This window comes from Rhyacophila brunnea, unplaced genomic scaffold, assembly GCF_057557595.1.
Source record: "Rhyacophila brunnea isolate RB1 unplaced genomic scaffold, BYU_Rbru_1.0 scaffold_11, whole genome shotgun sequence".
NCBI lineage: Eukaryota > Metazoa > Arthropoda > Insecta > Trichoptera > Rhyacophilidae > Rhyacophila > Rhyacophila brunnea.
Window position 1 is genome coordinate 26470399 of NW_028232763.1, and position 17988 is coordinate 26488386.

The window sequence follows — 17988 nt, forward strand, 5'->3', positions numbered from 1 at the left end:
GAATTTTATGAGATGTCTTTACTACGTTAGGCTAGGGTTAATCTAATTGGAATAGTACTATTTGCAAACTATCGCCGCATTTCGTAAGATACGTACAAATGTCCACGGTGAAATGTTCAACGAAGAACTCGTCATTTGATAAAATGTTTTACGAACTCATGTTTCACCTACTGTGGCGCACGAATAAGTGTCCCACAATGAACTGCATACGTACAACTTATATGTAACAGTGAAGACTACGGCCAGCAAACAAGATGCGTGCGATTCTAGTTTCGCACATGCTTTCCAAATGTGTGCGATATATTCCAGAATTGTTTATTTTATTATTTATTTATTTGTACACATCAGTCATTTTCTGAAAGTAGACAGAGATCAATCGACAAACCACGCTCGACACTTTTTTATTATGACAAGAAAATGTGCTTGGAATATAGAAGTCACGATATTTAATCACAAATATAACTGAAGTATGCCCATTTCAAATAAGGAGCACCTCGCTTTGGATAAGAATATTTACGTTTCATCAATCAATCACCAACTTCAGGTGTATCCAGTTTGAGTTTAGGATAGCTTTAAAGAAAATTAGCGGGCTGTCCTACTATTAACACAGCATGTACCTGTTTCAAATTTATTATGAGGAACTTTCAAATTAATAGAGATTTCGTAAACAGCTTTCTGAAACTGTCTAGATAAACTTGTCAGGTCTAGTAATCCAACGATCTTAACAAAACATATTATTAGAAATATCAACTAAATAATATTAAAATTATTATTAAAGAACAATTTATTACTTATGTTGTTACCTGATATCATAAATGTAATAAATAAACAGATGTAGTATTTACATGTAAAAATACTATTAAATAGTTTAACAGGGAATTAAACCAATTCCATGAGATAACAATGCTAACATATTATTGTGCTACGAATTTTTTTCATTTTTCCATAAAGGGACAAATAAATTGTCCCACGTCCGTGCCAATAGCATGCTCATAGTTATCGCGTTTGTAATCGATCCATGCTCCGTAAATGTCATAAGAACATATTATTATTCTATTATGTTTTCTTTTTTTGATTGTTAGGATATTTCTATTTGCATATTTTATTGTCAATATTTGGTATCTCAGTCTTCAACAACAAACTGACAATATGGATGCCCGGTTTCAATTTCCGGTTCCAGTTAAATCAATATATTATACTAGAATAGCGTAAATAACTAAACAGTGAAATATGGTGAACAAATCTTTCTGAAATAAGAAATTTTGTTGCATTGGACGAGATATTGAATATAATTGAGGAGATTTTTTTATATTTCTGCAATATCATTGTTGTGTATAGTTGCATTTCGGAATAACGATATATTGTTATATTATATATGTGCAAACGAGATTGTTGTGTTTGCAAACGATTCAGAAAGATCTTCAGAACAGGATGCACTTCTAAATGAAAACCACAAAGCAGGTTAAAAGATAAATATTTCAACGATAGAAGTAATGATAAACTGCTTTGCTGAACCAAAAGCGATCCTCATCGATAGCACTCAAATCGAGCGGGTCAATAACTACGTCTATCTTAGATAACAAATGTCAATTGGCGGTGGTGTATTTGACGAGATATCTTGCAGAATCAAACTGGTATGGAGTGTATTTGGACGCCTGCATAGTATCATCAAAAGTGACCTCACACTGTGTCTTATGCGTGTGGAGTGTTCAACCAATGTGTGTTACCAACATATGCATATAAAACACTGACTCTTAATCTCAGAGAAATCCAAAAATTAGCGCAACGTGGCATGGAAAGGTGCATGTCGGGCATAACGCATAACTGTCACAAAAGAAACCAATGGATTAGAAGGCAGACAGTGATAAAGGTCGCTAAGCAGATGAAATGACAATGGGCTGGAAATATCGCTCGATGAGTGGACAACTGCTGGACAAATCTGGAATCTTTTACGTGTTCATGATGGTGTGATACATTTTTAAATTGTTTTGAAGAGTTATCTCATGTAAATAAAATAAATAATAATACTATGTTCGGCCCCACGATGGCCGAGCGGTTACCACGTTGGCTTATAATGTCGTCGGCCACGGGTTCGAATTCAGGAGACTAGCAAAATCATATGTTATTTGTCAATGTATGTTTGGACCTAGAGTATGGACCTAATAGGTAAGAAAAAAAACAAAAAATATGTTAATTCAAGTACAGTCTCGGAGGATCTTGGAGGACCATATGATTTTATTAGGATCGAACATGGTTTAAAAAATAAAATAAATTAAATGCATTGTATTCAAACACCTTTTATTCATTCTCTCTCAATATATTATCAAGTAGAGAATCAAATTTCTAGATTGCCAAACTTAACATTAACCAACTTGCGTATGCTATTACTTAATAAGTAACTAGTGAAGTAGTCAATATAGACCTCTTGTTTGTGAATAATATTATTTAAGGTATCCACTCGAGGTAACCTCAAGATGGGTAGAGTGGTGAATATATATTTGGAAGGCGTCTGACGTTGATGGTGGTTAGTGATGTTAGCATACCTGAACGATGTTCCAGTAGGGTACAACTTTCGCGAGACTCTCGGTGACTTCAGAACATGCCGACCCTAGCAGCATCACCATCCTCGTTGACGTCTGCGTGTAGAGGGCGTGGAAGAAACGGTCCACTCCTACCCCTGGATCACACTGAAACATAAATTTAATTTAGTGACATACGTACCTACCAAGGCCTGAACAAAACGAACCATAAGTGCGAGTGAGAAAGCATTCGGTACGCTTATATATCCGCAATTTGCGTTAGAGTAAGATAGAATTTCTACCGCTGAATTAAATATTTTTTTGTAAACGTCACCGGTAAATATTGATTTCAATGATTACATTCATTTAAAAACTGCGAGCACGTATTGCTGAAATTTACTGTTTTTGTGTTAAATATAAATTTAGAGGTAATTATTTTTAGTTAATTTAGAAGAAACTATGGTTAACTATGTTGTGTTTAAATTTGGCAGACTTATTGAGAAGCAACATGATGGTATACCATTGCATAGCAAAGTTAATAATAATAATAATAATTGAGGTTCTACTGTGCGTTAAACGCAAGAAACACGACTTCATTTTGCCGAACAATAGCCACTCTCTTTATATTATTACTCTGAGATACCTGCCCATATAAAGTGAACGAAGCCTTTCAAAAAAATCACTGTCACTTGTTGGTCATGATAATTTATAAGATGTATCACTTGTTATTCACCATCAGATCCGAACCAAGGTATTCAATTGCCCTCCAGTCATAAATTAAACATATGAATATTTTACATTAATTAATTATTGCATGAAGATAAAATTAATGATAAAATTTTCAGTACATATTAAGTACATTAAAAAAAATAAGTTATTAAAAAAAAATAATGTAGTGATCTCAACATTTTCCGCGATTTGAAATGTTTTGCTGGACCAAGGCGTGATCTATATTCTGTAGGATGGCTTATGGATTAATCAGTGATCGGATATTTGGCAATGTGTGGGGTACATACAGGCGGCCGATCTAAGGGGCGGCCGTGGGTTACCTTTTGATTTGGCCCTCTTCATCGGCCGCTCTTTGAATATGCGGTATTCATGGGTGGTATGTTTGTTATTAAAAATTTCAGTTAAAACTCTTAACTACTAGTACTATGTATACACCAGTGAAAACGTATTATTATATATGGTATCTTACAACTATGAGACCCGAAGACAGGTCGCCGATATATGCCACGAGACAATACTATATTATATAACAATGATAATAGTACACTGTTCTAACTATTTCCTTTTGTAATGTTACACGCAGGTGAACGGTTTAAATTTGATGATTTTTTCTTTGCATATTACGTCTGAGTTTTTTATGTGGTCATTGGCCATTTCAACAATTTGTGCAATAGTACCTGTCTTAATCAAGATTTACCTCTAATAAGTGACTGGAAAATATTGAGAGTATCGATAGTTTTAAACACTTGGGGTGTATATCATGGGAGATGGTTCTTAGCAAAGAGAGTTCTAACTGAATTGAAATACATGGAGCAACACTCAACTCGATGCAAAATGTCTGGGACACACGACTATGCTCGGTTAAAACAAAATGTCACCTATTTGAAGTTTCCATTCTAACGGTGCTGCTTTACGGTAGCGAGTTATAGCACCTTACGAAGTCTCAGAGCTACTGTATGACTGGTGTTAGAGAACATATTATTATGTATGTAGTTTTCGGTGGATAATGGGTATGTAGTGGTATAACTTTAGAAGTAACAAGGGTATAAGAGAACAGACCGAGCATCCTCTTATTACAGCAAAATAGAAAAAAAAACTATAATTATTTTCAAAACATAAGACATAAAATATAAGAGAATGAAGTTCTTAATGACTTCGATGATTTAGGGTCCGTGAATTGCAAATCTTCTTGATATCAGGCACAATATTACCGAATTCATATATTATCTGGTGTGGCGTCGAGCCTGTTCCTGGAGTCTGACTTTGTCGTAGTAAATATAAGAAAACCGATAATTATAGCTTGTTGTGATACACTGGGATACTATTCTGATTAAGTAGCGCAACATAGTTTGGTGTAGTGGTGTAGATGCTTGAATTTTACTATACTTAATAAATAATATCTTATATTCTTGAATATGGGTCGATTATCTGATGTCCTTATGAGGTTTCCTATAAGCTTATTTTAGAATGTCGAGAAGAAATTTCGTCGATGTCTTTATTTTAAGACATATAACTATTTTCCTTTCGATAATTCGTCAAACGGTTATTTTCCGACTGCCTTTCTACAAGAAATGCTTACTTTTCACTCTCTTGAATCTCGTATGTCACTTGAGACATTTTGGATGGTTTCCAATCCTGGTGTCCTAAAGCATTTGAATTTACATGCGCCTGTCAATAACCTACGTGGTTGCAGACATAATCGATTCTGGGTCGGAACCGTTTCCTAATGTCAGCAATAGCTGCAGTCATATACTCAGCAGCATATCAGGCACCATTAGCGAGGGGTGCAAGACTAGTCAATGCGCTCCCCAAAGTCATAGACATTTTCAGTGACGTGATATGTATTTTGTTTTAGAAATTTTATTTTTCTGTATACAATTGTACTTGTGTTTTTTTTAATAAGTATATAATATTTTCTTCTTTTTCCTTGTGAGGGTAATATTTGTTATAACGTAAATTTCATATTGTGAACGTCTTTAATTTAGATTTGTTACATCCACAATGTTTTATTTCCTTAATAAATACATATATTGTGGTACACGCGTTGGGAAACTCTGGCATACATTACACAAACGGAGTGAGTAAACCTGAATTTGGTATTAGCTAGTCACTTCAACGATTATTATAGGAGCTATTAAATTACGCGAAAGTAGCACAAAACACTTGTCTCTTGTGAATATAATAATATATGGAAGGCGGTTGATTTTATTGCGATTAATAAAGCAAGCATGTCCCGCGGAAGTTCCGCCTAGCGTACATTTTAATACGCCTCTGCTGTGCGCCTCTTGTAAAAGCTCGATTGTAAATATTCACCAGCTACCTATGTATCCCCCGGAGTATCTTGTGAAAATGTTATCTGGTTTCAGTAACGAACGACGAACATTTTGTGGTAATCTTTTTATAATAAATATACCTACGATTAAATTCCATTGTGCAGTAATTTATTGATTAATTAATTTTGTCGCAATATATTACATATTTCAGATAACTGAATAAAGATCAGAACACGCATTTTACAGCCATAATGCTAAAAGAGCTATAGCCCAGGTAGGGGTTTCAATACCGAATGAAAGTATCAATACCGGTTTTTCGATATTTCTTATTGAATACCGTTATTATAAAAATATAGTATCTATCAATAAATACAGCTATAAAAATTTCTTATAACATTGAAATTAGATAATATTTTACCTATATGAGAGATGTCCAAAAGCTAAGAGTCACACAGCGAGGCATGGAGAGGTGTATGTTGGGCATCACGCGAAAGGACCGTAAGAGAAACGAATGGGTTAGGAAGCAGATAGGAGAACGCGATGTAATAGTCGTTGCCAAACAGCTGAAATGAAGATGGGTTGGGCACATTGCTAGCTGAAAGGACGGCCGCTGGACAAATGCCATCATCCAGTGGTACCCAAGGGGCACGAAACGGCCACAGGGTCGCCCTAAAAGCCGCTCTATTGACGAAATGTGTAAAGTTCGGCGGAAATACGTGGCAGCGAAAGACACAGGACCGGGAGAGTTGGAAAGAGCTTGGGGAGGCATTCATACAGCAGTGGTTTGATCCCGGCTGATGATGATACCCATATGCAATGTAGGATCTAAGTACCTTCATAACATTCTATTGGCGTTTGAAAATCTTATGTACAGAGAACTGTCGATTTTTACAAATACATTGCAAATATTAAATTCGTTTTAAAAAAAGTAAATGTGTCTGCATTAAATTAACAAATATACCGGTATTTTGGATATTTAAAACGGGTATTTCGGTATCGATAAATCCTGAAATACCGGTATTGCAATCCCTAAGCCCAGAGTCTTTTCCAAACATGTAAATCGCTTTGAGATATTTTCTCAGTATACCTGCAATATTTTTCATATTGTCAGGAATTAAAAAAATATTTAAGCATCACAATTGGTCGAAATAGTTTATTTGATTTAATATAAATAATGTTATGTATCCATAAAAAATACCTTCTATATGATATAGCCCCAATGAAAATAATTTGTCTTTTGTTTAATTCATCGACACACTAAGTAACTAATTATGTACCTATTTTTAAGAATATTCGATTGGTGTGATTTCTACTATTGCAATATAGGTACCTACTCAATATTGTATTATTGATCAATCCCGACTTATCCATCTTAGCTATATTACTATACGCCAGTGGCGACGGATTCGATAAAAAATAGTGCACACTACACTTTGTCAATCAAACGTAATTATTTTTACTGGACTAAGACTACAATGAGTAGATTGTGTTTGCTAGTTTTTAAAATTCAATTAAACCTTGTCTCATCCCAGCCACAATAAAAAATAGTCAAAAAATATTCGTTTATCTATAAAATATCTAAAATGATGTATGGTTTAATGGCATAGTTTTATATATTTTATAAATAGGGGAATATTTTTATCGATTATGGTTTGGTTAGGTAGGGCTTAACGGATTAAAAAAAACTAACCAACGCCATCTGTAATATGTATTCTTAATTCAACAAAAAAATATAAGTATGGTTGAAAAAATGTGTACTGTTTTAATTGGATCGCCCATACCATATCTAAACTATTATGTTTTGTTTTAATCAGGGTTTAATTGAATTAAAAAAATAGCCAGCACCACTGCAGATTGTATTCTTAGTTCAATGAAAATAAATAAGTATAACTGTTTATACGTATATTTGTCGAATCTTAACAGCCTATCTCCACCCCTCACCACTGCTACACTCATATACACCCTAGTACATAAACTAAGTGTACTTAGTTTTTCATATTATTTATAATATTATAAATGATTTAATACCATTGAACTCAGACCATTCAATTTGTTTTAAATTAACTCAGCTCTACTCTCCGAGTTGTTTCACTGCGGATTGAACTCTCCTGGGCTCGTTCCCTTTTATTTATACAATAAACCTATACTTTGAGAGTATTTGACGAATAAATAACACTGAAGATTAACATCCACCGAGTCTTATTACCGACATACACATTCCACTGGACTACGTGAAGGATCGGTAGCCGTTGGTGAAGATTTCCGTTGTTGAATACATAACAGCATAGTGAAGGTTATTCAAAGTAATTTTGAAGAACAAAACCGGACGACTATTATTTTTAATGCTATTTAATGATATTTACATTTTTATTCAAAACATGAAAATTAATTAAATACAATATGTGAAGAAATTTCTCAAATGGTTAAAAATTAGTCACTCAAATTTATCTTCGCGAATATATTAAAATAAATAAAGTACGCCAGGCTAAATAAACTGAGTATCAATAATTAGATTTACACAAGAGTTATAAGGAATCCAATCCATTAAAATTAATTAATTTACAATATCAATTAATAGTATTTAACAAAATATTTATATTAAAACCGATAACAAAGGAACCCCGAACGTTAACTAAAAATAAATGAAGTCATTTCAACTCAGTTATATACTGAGGGGTAGGGGTTTACGTAGGGTGTTGATTTACACTTTTCCACTTATTAAAAACACTGATTCAGGGACATTAAGTATATTTCGCTCGACAAGTAACAATTAATTATTAATAACATTCGTAAACGCATGCTTTGGCGCAAAAAGGTGGCAAATCGTATTTACAGACAACGTTCAAGGCTCAAGAGTAGGATACCGATTGACCGTACCTGCCCTCGACCCTTCGTCCGCCCACAAACAGATAACGGTAACTTTATTTTTCTTTGTTCATCCTGGTCTAGCCTTGACTCATTTACAGTTACAATAATGTCATTATATTCCCAACTCTGTCGATTGGAGGATTTTTGATGGGGGATTTAGGCATTATGATAATATAATAAATATTATTTGGTATCAATACATACTCGTACTATCAATTATTTTTAATGGAATTACGTATATTATCATATATATCATTTTCATATAAAATATGGAATTTCATATATCAAAATATATTCAGCTAAATATATTTCTATAAGATTTTTTTTTATATACTTACCAGTAACTAATTTTTGTGTGTTAATAATAATCATCTTACTTGCACTCACACAGAGATTGACAAGCCATGGAGCACTGATTGCCTATGTAAAACGATTCAAACCGAGGGACGGGACGTATGTGACGGCAACACCTCTCAGACAGTTTAGCATGTCATTAACGACTCCCCAATGCTAGAAAAGTAGCGGTGGACTTTCGGACGAAATTGAACTCAAAAAACCTCACGAAATACTAAACAAAAAAATAACACAGGAACTCTATACACAAGATCAGTCAATTTAGCTCTCCCCATGTGATACCTCGGTAGATTAAATCAAATATGATAAAAATAATTAATATGTAAATAAAATGAGAAAATTTAGCATTATGAGTTCATGAAATCCTGCTACACGTTTCTGTGGCGCTGGTGAACTTTTGTATTTTGCTTCATAAATATGTTTTCTGAGTATAATTTTAAATAATAATACATTTTCTGTTGAAAATTTCAATATTTTTGTATCTAATTATTTTTTCTCCCTCTCTTTATCTCTAAAATGTGCATATTATTTGATTTTAGTATAATTTTTAAATTTGTATAAATATATTTCTGTGCGAAACAAATTTTCATTTAAAAACATTTATTTTGTTAAATAAACTTTTGTATCCATTATTTGCTGTGTCAATGAAATTTCATTTAAAAAGTTTGTATTTTTACGGGAGGTTAATATCCGGGGTGGTTTTTGATACAGGTGGTTATTTCACGGGGGGTTGTGTCCTGGAAATAATTGTCTTAGAACCATGTATAGTGATCCTTTTGCGAAAATGGGGTCACTCCGATGCGAAATCCATTTCTCAAGGACGGAAGACATTCAATTACCCAATATGTTTGTCTATAATATAACTTTAAGTAACGGAGTGTATAAATCTTCTTCTACGATAATATCCGCTCCTCAGCTGGAGCATATGGACTATACGGCGCCTCTAAGAATCCCTGTCGCTCGCCAGTCTTCTCTTGTCTTCCCAGGTCACGCCAGCAACCCGTAGCATCGCCGTGTACAATCTGTCTCAAACATGCAAGCGAAGTTGTAACTATCTTGAGGCATCCGCAGCACATGGCTGAGCCGGGTCCAACATCACCTCTTAACTCTCAGTGCGATGAGAGGCTGCTTGGTCCGCTCTCTTATATCATCAGACGGTACTTCAGTGTAACGGCAAATAATTTTCAACTATAGGTGCGACGAAATTGCGGACTGACTGGCAATCGGAGAGCGAAAGTCGAGCTGTGAACACGTCAATTTGTTTTGTGATGACGACGGGGGAATTAATTTTTAAATCGTGTAAAGATAACTAAAAAACGTTACCCATTTACTTGAAAAAGAAAACATGTCAATGAAATTGTTATTATTAGTAATAGAACAATAAACATGACATTAAATGGATGCATGTTGACTTTTTATGACAAATTATGTTTTGTTCTGCATACGTCATTTGCACAGCCTTCGCGTCGCGTAGTCACGATCGTTTTAGACCGTGCCCCAGCTGAAGTATAGCCTTAATTGGGATTATGTGGAAAGAGACACACTTTTATGTGACAAAAGAAGTATATGTAGCTTGTGATACGCGGAAGAAAGATGACAAGACGTATCCTGGAGGCGGCCAGGATCCACATTGGGTAATATTATTTTCCCGGTATGAAAGATGCAGAGAATTTTATATTTCTTACGTATTAGGTATGATGTGTTTATTGATTCTATCATAAAACGTTTCGCGCACTTCTGACAGTTTTATTAGATAACATAAAACGTGAAAATGGTAGGTATATAGGTATCGAAGACCGGTTCCAATCTACAAACAATCAACTAAAAACGCCGGTATAAATTTAATTACCAAATCATCACGTAATTAATTGTGGTCCTCAAAATAAAAGGACTATGAGTGACATGGAAGGACAATTATAATATAACCATAATAGAGTAGGAGCAGTTTTCATGTGACCAAATATCTGTTTTATACGTGGAACAGAATTCAATTATGTAACTGCTTTGTAAGTAAAGTTAGAAGCATTTTATTTCAAAAGTTTGATTCCACTTAAGGGGGGACATGCTCGTCGAAGGTCAAAATTGAGTTTTTATTGTATATTCAAACCATGATCCTGGACACTCCTTAAACGTTGTAGATGATCTATTTATATAATTTTGAAGCCTTATTATCTTTTATAGTTATTTTAAACATTTGATGACTGCATGAAGTATTTTTGTTACATAAAATAGTATTCTTTTAAACCTCTCGCTCTAATGTTTTAGAATATAGTCATATTTCGGTACATAACTGTGCAGTGGTGTTAAGATTTTTTACATTTATTAATTTTTAAAAGCATTTATAAAACCATTAGCATAATTTATTACGAGATAATTTTTGTAAAATATTCACGATAAAAAATTATATTGATAATCTCTGTGATCCCAAATTTGACAAGAATTAGGCATTTTATTATTCAAAAAATTGGCAAGATTAACACATTTGAAGATGATTCTAAAGATATTTATTATAAGCTATGTCTTTGACCATTCAAGTGTGATAAACATCTTATGAATAATGATTGCTTTATAATAATTATTGACCTAAGAATAAGGTAGTGTTTTTTTGAAATACGCCATTTCTTTTGTCATTCCCCAGTGGTTAAGCTACAACATACGGCCGTAGCGATAAATTGACAAACTATAATTGAAGTAGGGAGTAAAATGATATTGACGCGCGTGTTTGAACATGTACCGTTTAAAAAAAAATAAAAAAAAAATCGGTTAAGTACATGTTCAAACACGCGCGTTAACATAATTTTACTCCCTACTTTAATTATAGTTTGTCATTTTATGGCTACGGCCGTATGTTGTAGCTTAACCACTAGGGAATGACAAAAGAAATGGCGTATTTCAAAAAAACACTACCTTATTCTTAGGTCAATAATTATTATAAAGCAATCATTATTCATAAGATTTTTATCACACTTGAATGGTCAAAGACATAGCTTATAATAAATATCTTTAGATTCATCTTCAAATGTGTTAATCTTGCCGATTTTTTGAATAATAAAATGCCTAATTCTTGTCAAATTTGGGATCACAGAGATTATCAATATAATTTTTTATCGTGAATATTTTACAAAAATTATCTCGTAATAAATTATACTAATGGTTTTATAAATGCGTTTAAAAATTAATAAATGTAAAAAATCTTAACACCACTGCACAGTTCTGTACCGAAATATGACTATATTCTAAAACATTAGAGCGAGAGGTTTAAAAGAATACTATTTTATGTAACAAAAATACTTCAAGCAGTCATCAAATGTTTAAAATAACTATAAAGGATAATAAGGCTTCAAAATTATATAAATAGATCATCTACAACGTTTAAGGAGTGTCCAGGATCATGGTTTGAAAATACAATAAAAACTCAATTTTGACCTTCGACGAGCATGTCCCCCCTTAATCAAGGTGCTATCCATTTTACAACGTTTTTATTAGGTCGTATTCTATTTTGTCCGGTGGTTGTTTATCCGGTACAAATCTTGCAATCGATTTTTAACTAACTTCCCGACTAGCTAGACATTTGAAACTTTAAGGGGGACATGCTCAGCGTAGGTCAAAATGGAGCTTTTGTTCTATTTTCAAAGCATGATCCTGGACATACCTTAAACGTTGTAGATAATCTATTTATATATTTTTGAAGCCTTATTATCCTTTATATTTATTGTAAACATTTGATGACTAGGTATCATGGTTTGAAAATACAATAAAAACTCAATTTTGACCTTCGACGAGCATGTCCCCCCTTTATATCAGAACACGATGCCAATGCATTATTTTAATACTTTTAGCCATCTTTAAGTAGAATTGAATTCATTTTCAGTTAATTCTGTTTTGTATGAAAAGTTATTTCGGAAGAAATCCGTATCAAATCCACTATTATTGGTTGCTAGGGGTCTGGGGTCCTAGCAACTGAATTATTAGTATATAAGTGCGTTACTATGGGAATCAATATGGATATTTCAGTATTATTTCTATCAAGTACAAATTTTTTTGATCGTTTAAGCTAGTCAAGTCAAGTTTATATGATTCAACAGAAATTTTAAAAATGTTGTACATAAAAAGTTCTTTTTATCTTGTAATTATTATATAAATGTACCTACCTAACTTATTTGAACGTTTTGTTCTGAACACTTAAACAGTTTATATTTTTTTTAATATGATATAGTAATAATGAATCATTAAGAGTGATGTGCGGTCCGTATGCTGTAGCTGAGAAGCGTCCCCAGAAGCAATGAAGTCGCATGGGACCTTTTACTTAGCTTATGTCGGGATCACCATTTGTAGTTGTTTGGTATTTTAATTTGGTATAATGTGCAGATACTAAGTTTATTTTTATATGGATACACATTATTTGATTAATAAACACAAACATATTTTAATGGTTGTATATCTTCTAATATATAAAAAATAATATTTGTTTGTGTGTTTGTTTGTTTGTTTGTTTGTTCGTATTGAATGCACTGCCATACCGTTCATCCGATTGCGATAAAACTTTGTCAACTTATTGCTTGCATTTTCGCAAAGAGTATAGGCTATACTAATATATAAAAATGAATGTCTGTCTGTCTGTATGTCTGTCTGTCTGTGTGTCTGTCCCGTATGCGTTCCTATACCATTCATCCGATTGCGACGAAATTTTGGTAAGTGGTTGTATGCACACCCATGAAGGTTTCTGAATTAGAAAAATCATCATTTTCTTCTTCTTCTTCATTATATTTTCTTTTATTCATATGGTTCCTATACCATTCATCCGATTACAATGAAATTTTGGTAAGTGGTTGTATGCACACCCATGAAGGTTTCTGAATTAGAAAAATCATCATCTTCTTCTTCTTCTTCATTTTTTTTTTTTATTCATATGGTTCCTATACCATTCATCCGATTACGATGAAATTTTGGTAAGTGATTGTATGCACACCCATGAAGGTTTCTGAATTAGAAAAATCATCATCTTCTTCTTCTTCTTCATTCTATCTTCTTTTATTCGTATTGTTCCTATACCATTCATTCAATTGCGATGAAATTTTCATCAGTTGTTGTGGTAACACCCGTAAAGGTTTCTGAATTAGTACAACCATCTTCTTCTTTTTCTTCATTCTATCTTCTTTTATTCGTATGGTCCCTATATCATTCATCCGATTGCGATGAAACTTTCATCAGTGGTTGTGCCAACACCCGCGAAGGTTTCTGAATTTATACAACCATCTTCTTCTTCTTCTTCATTATATCTTCTTTTATTCGTATGGTCCCTATATCATTCATCCGATTGCGATGAAACTTTCATCAGTGGTTGTGCCAACACCCGCAAAGGTTTCTGAATTTGTACAACCATCTTCTTCTTCTTCTTCATTATATCTTCTTTTATTCGTATGGTCCCTATATCATTCATCCGATTGCGATGAAACGTTCATCAGTGGTTGTGCCAACACCCGCAAAGGTTTCTGAATTTGTACAACCATCTTCTTCTTCTTCTTCATTATATCTTCTTTTATTCGTATGGTTCCTATATCATCCATCCGATTGCGATGAAACCTTCATCAGTTGTTGTGGTAACACCCGTAAAGGTTTCTGAATTAGTACAACCATCTTCTTCTTTTTCTTCATTCTATCTTCTTTTATTCGTATGGTCCCTATATCATTCATCCGATTGCGATGAAACTTTCATCAGTGGTTGTGCCAACACCCGCAAAGGTTTCTGAATTTGTACAACCATCTTCTTCTTCTTCTTCATTATATCTTCTTTTATTCGTATGGTCCCTATATCATTCATCCGATTGCGATGAAACGTTCATCAGTGGTTGTGCCAACACCCGCGAAGGTTTCTGAATTTGTACAACCATCTTCTTCTTCTTCTTCATTATATCTTCTTTTATTCGTATGGTTCCTATATCATCCATCCGATTGCGATGAAACCTTCATCAGTTGTTGTGGTAACACCCGTAAAGGTTTCTGAATTAGTACAACCATCTTCTTCTTCTTCTTCTTCTTCATTATATCTTCTTTTATTCGTATGGTCCCTATATCATTCATCCGATTGCGATGAAACTTTCGTCAGTAGTTGTGCCAACACCCGCAAAGGTTTATGAATTTGTACAAACATCTTCTTCGTCTTCTTTATTATATCTTCTTTTATTCGTATGGTTCCTATACCATTCATCCGATTGCGATGAAACCTTCGTCAGTTGTTGTGGTAACACCCGCAAAGGTTTCTGAATTAGTACGACCATCTTCTTCTTCTATTAATTGTATGAGTTCCTATTCCATTCATCCGATTGCAATAAAACTTTCTTCAGTAATTGTGCCAACACCCGCGAAGGTTTCTGAATTAGTACAATCGTCTTCTTCTTCTTCTATTCGTATGTGTTCCTATACCATTCATCCGATTGCAATGAAATTTTGATCAAGTGTTGTGCTCACGCCCGCAAAGTTTTCTAAATTGAGACAACCATTTCTTCTTCTTTTTCATCTATTCTATCTTCTTCTATTCATATGCGTTCTTATACCATTCATCTGATTGCGATGAAATTTTTGTAAGTTGTGCGCACACCTGCGAAGGTTTCTAAATTAGTATTATATAAAATACAAAGTTTGTTCCATCCAATTTTGGTTTGTTACTGCATATTAATAACATTAATAACGTTTGCATATTTTGGATTCGATTTTAATTTAGTGTTCTTTTGTTTGACCTTTACTCCTATTAGAATTATTTTCATATTGATATATTGTATTACACAGATATTTAAATATTAAAAAAATAATTACCTCTTATTATTTTTTAAATATCTAAGATAAATATAACCACGAAGCGACCCTGTGCGAAGCCGGGTACTTCAGCTAGTTGTTTCATATATCTTTTAACATTTGAGAGATTATTTGTGAACTGCTTAATTGAAAGGTTTGATATCGATTAATTGTCGTGCGATAGACGTCATGCCGTGACTGCATATGGACGGCTTAATGAGGTTACATGTACCTGGAGAACGCACGAGTGAAATCGCGCCATCTGGACAAGCCCTTAAAACGATTATGTAGAATTTACAATCGAATATTTAATAATTTTGACTGCATTAACTCAACTTGGTCAACGGCATACATGCATTCTTTCGGTCACGAGTGTTTTACTTATTGCTGATTATTTCAACGGTATTAAAAATATTTGAGAATCATAATAAAGTCTTTGTACAAAATTATTATTACAAACTAATATGGTTTACGAGAAGAGTGACAATTTATGTTTCGTGTATGGAAATTATTTGATTAAGTTGATATGATTAATAGAGGTTTAATTTATGTACGAGCGTGGGTGTCATTTTCAACATATATTTCATTCATATCGTCAGCGTTGTTTGCAGAGTTTGACAAAGATATTTATTCTACTATATTTAAAGCGATACTACAAGGGAATGGGTCAACTACACGCCAGGATAATTGGGCGCCGCACTTTTGAGTGAAATAAATAGACTTCGGTACGATTTTATACAGAGAGTAGACAAAGAATTTTAATCAGTTTCTATATACACTACTTAGTAGTTTTAATTAATTTTGCTCTTAACATAATTTTTTCATTGTTACCTAACGAAAATAGTTGTACAGTCATCTGTTTAAGCAAAGATGGTCGAAATAGCGGTTTGCAACATTTTTCAAACACAGGTTTTGAGATTTTTTTCTTCCAAAGTAGGTACATTCTGCAATAATATTATTTATGAAGATACATAATATTACTGCTGACGGTACCTATATCGATAAAATACCCTTGAGACCGAAATGAATAAGTATAATCATAATAATACGCCAATAAAATTTGATTTTTTTATTATTTCATCATGGGCACGTCTGAATCGATTATAACCGCTGTATGGCAAAGATGAGTTTTGGTCCAATACGATAATTATTTGTTTTGTTATTTTTATTGCAGATTGAGAATTATCATGCATGAGGCTTTATATAAAAATAAAAGAACTCTTTCCTCGTTGGAACTTAAACATATGCAAAATTAAATCATTATTTACGTGTCCATATTTAAATTCTCACCAAATATTAATTAATAATAATTTTAATAAAAATAATAATATTAAATATACATTTTTAAAATACATATAATTCACGAACGTCTATATATTTTAGAATTTCATTCAATTGCGTGGCGCTCAGTTGTCCCGGCGCTGAATCGTCCTAGACGCTATTGCGACGTGGTTATAAATCTATCTGCGCGTTACATTTCATATTTCGTGTAATTTCAGAGTACCTCTCCCTTTGTGAAAATTCCGTCGGACCGGGGCATAATACTTACGACTTTGTTGAATAATTAATAGCGCAAGAGAAAGAAAAAAAAGAGCGCTTTGATATCTCTACCATAATAAAACTTTTGATGTGGACGTAAAAAATGAGAAAAACTGTCATATATCATGGGTTAAGGATCCGAATAAAATTTTCATACAGCTATGTGTAACTAAATGATGTATTCGTTGGCTTTCTGAATTAAAAATTTATACGCTACCTCGATAGCCAAGGAGCAGCTCGGGTTTTATGTATGTACCTTTAAAAATACTATCATAGTGGGTATGTTTTTGAAATTATATCGACGTGGTTAAAAAGAAAGTCGTAAATACGCGAAGTGTTATTTGAAATAGGCATAACTTGATAGTAAATATAAACTATAAACTGTTTGTTTTTTTTTTTGAGTTTCGAACAATAAACGTCTATTTCTAAATAAAATTCGCACTTTTAAAATATAGAAAATAATTATTTAACCATAATAAAAACAGTGTGTAAATGATGTAATATATTCTAAATATATATATTTTTTACATATATTATCTATTTATTTATTCATTACTACATTCATTATTACAAGAGAATATCATTTGATCTAATTTTATGCGAGGTAATCTGGCAAAGAGGCGCATCAGTGTAGTAAAAATTGCAAAAAAGTGCAAAGTTATAAAACATATAGGTAGGTACTCTATTGCAAGGAGATTTTTAAAATACGATATCTTTGGGTGGGTGTATATTTTTTTGAAAATTAGATAATCTGTAAAAAAATGATGAATGTGAATAAATCTAAGCGGAAGTGTAAAATTTTAAAATATCTATAAAAATCGTCTTTACGCTTGAAATTCGCGTGTTCTTCAAAATCCACTGGCGTAATAATGCGTTTTAGATTTATTTTTTAATTATCTTTGGTGTGAATTCAA

General features: G+C 33.0%; 1 protein-coding gene across 1 annotated transcript in view; it reads right to left on the reverse strand.

Annotated features, from left to right (window-relative positions):
- Positions 1-2672, reverse strand: part of GABA-B-R3 (gamma-aminobutyric acid type B receptor subunit 3) — a 61163-nt gene extending 58491 nt beyond the window's left edge. The window contains exon 1 of the mRNA XM_085960206.1: positions 2544-2672. Within this exon, the coding sequence (XP_085816332.1) occupies positions 2544-2624 (81 nt within the window). The 5' untranslated portion in view covers positions 2625-2672. The remainder of the gene's footprint in view (positions 1-2543) is intronic.
- Positions 2673-17988: the final 15316 nt, after the last annotated feature.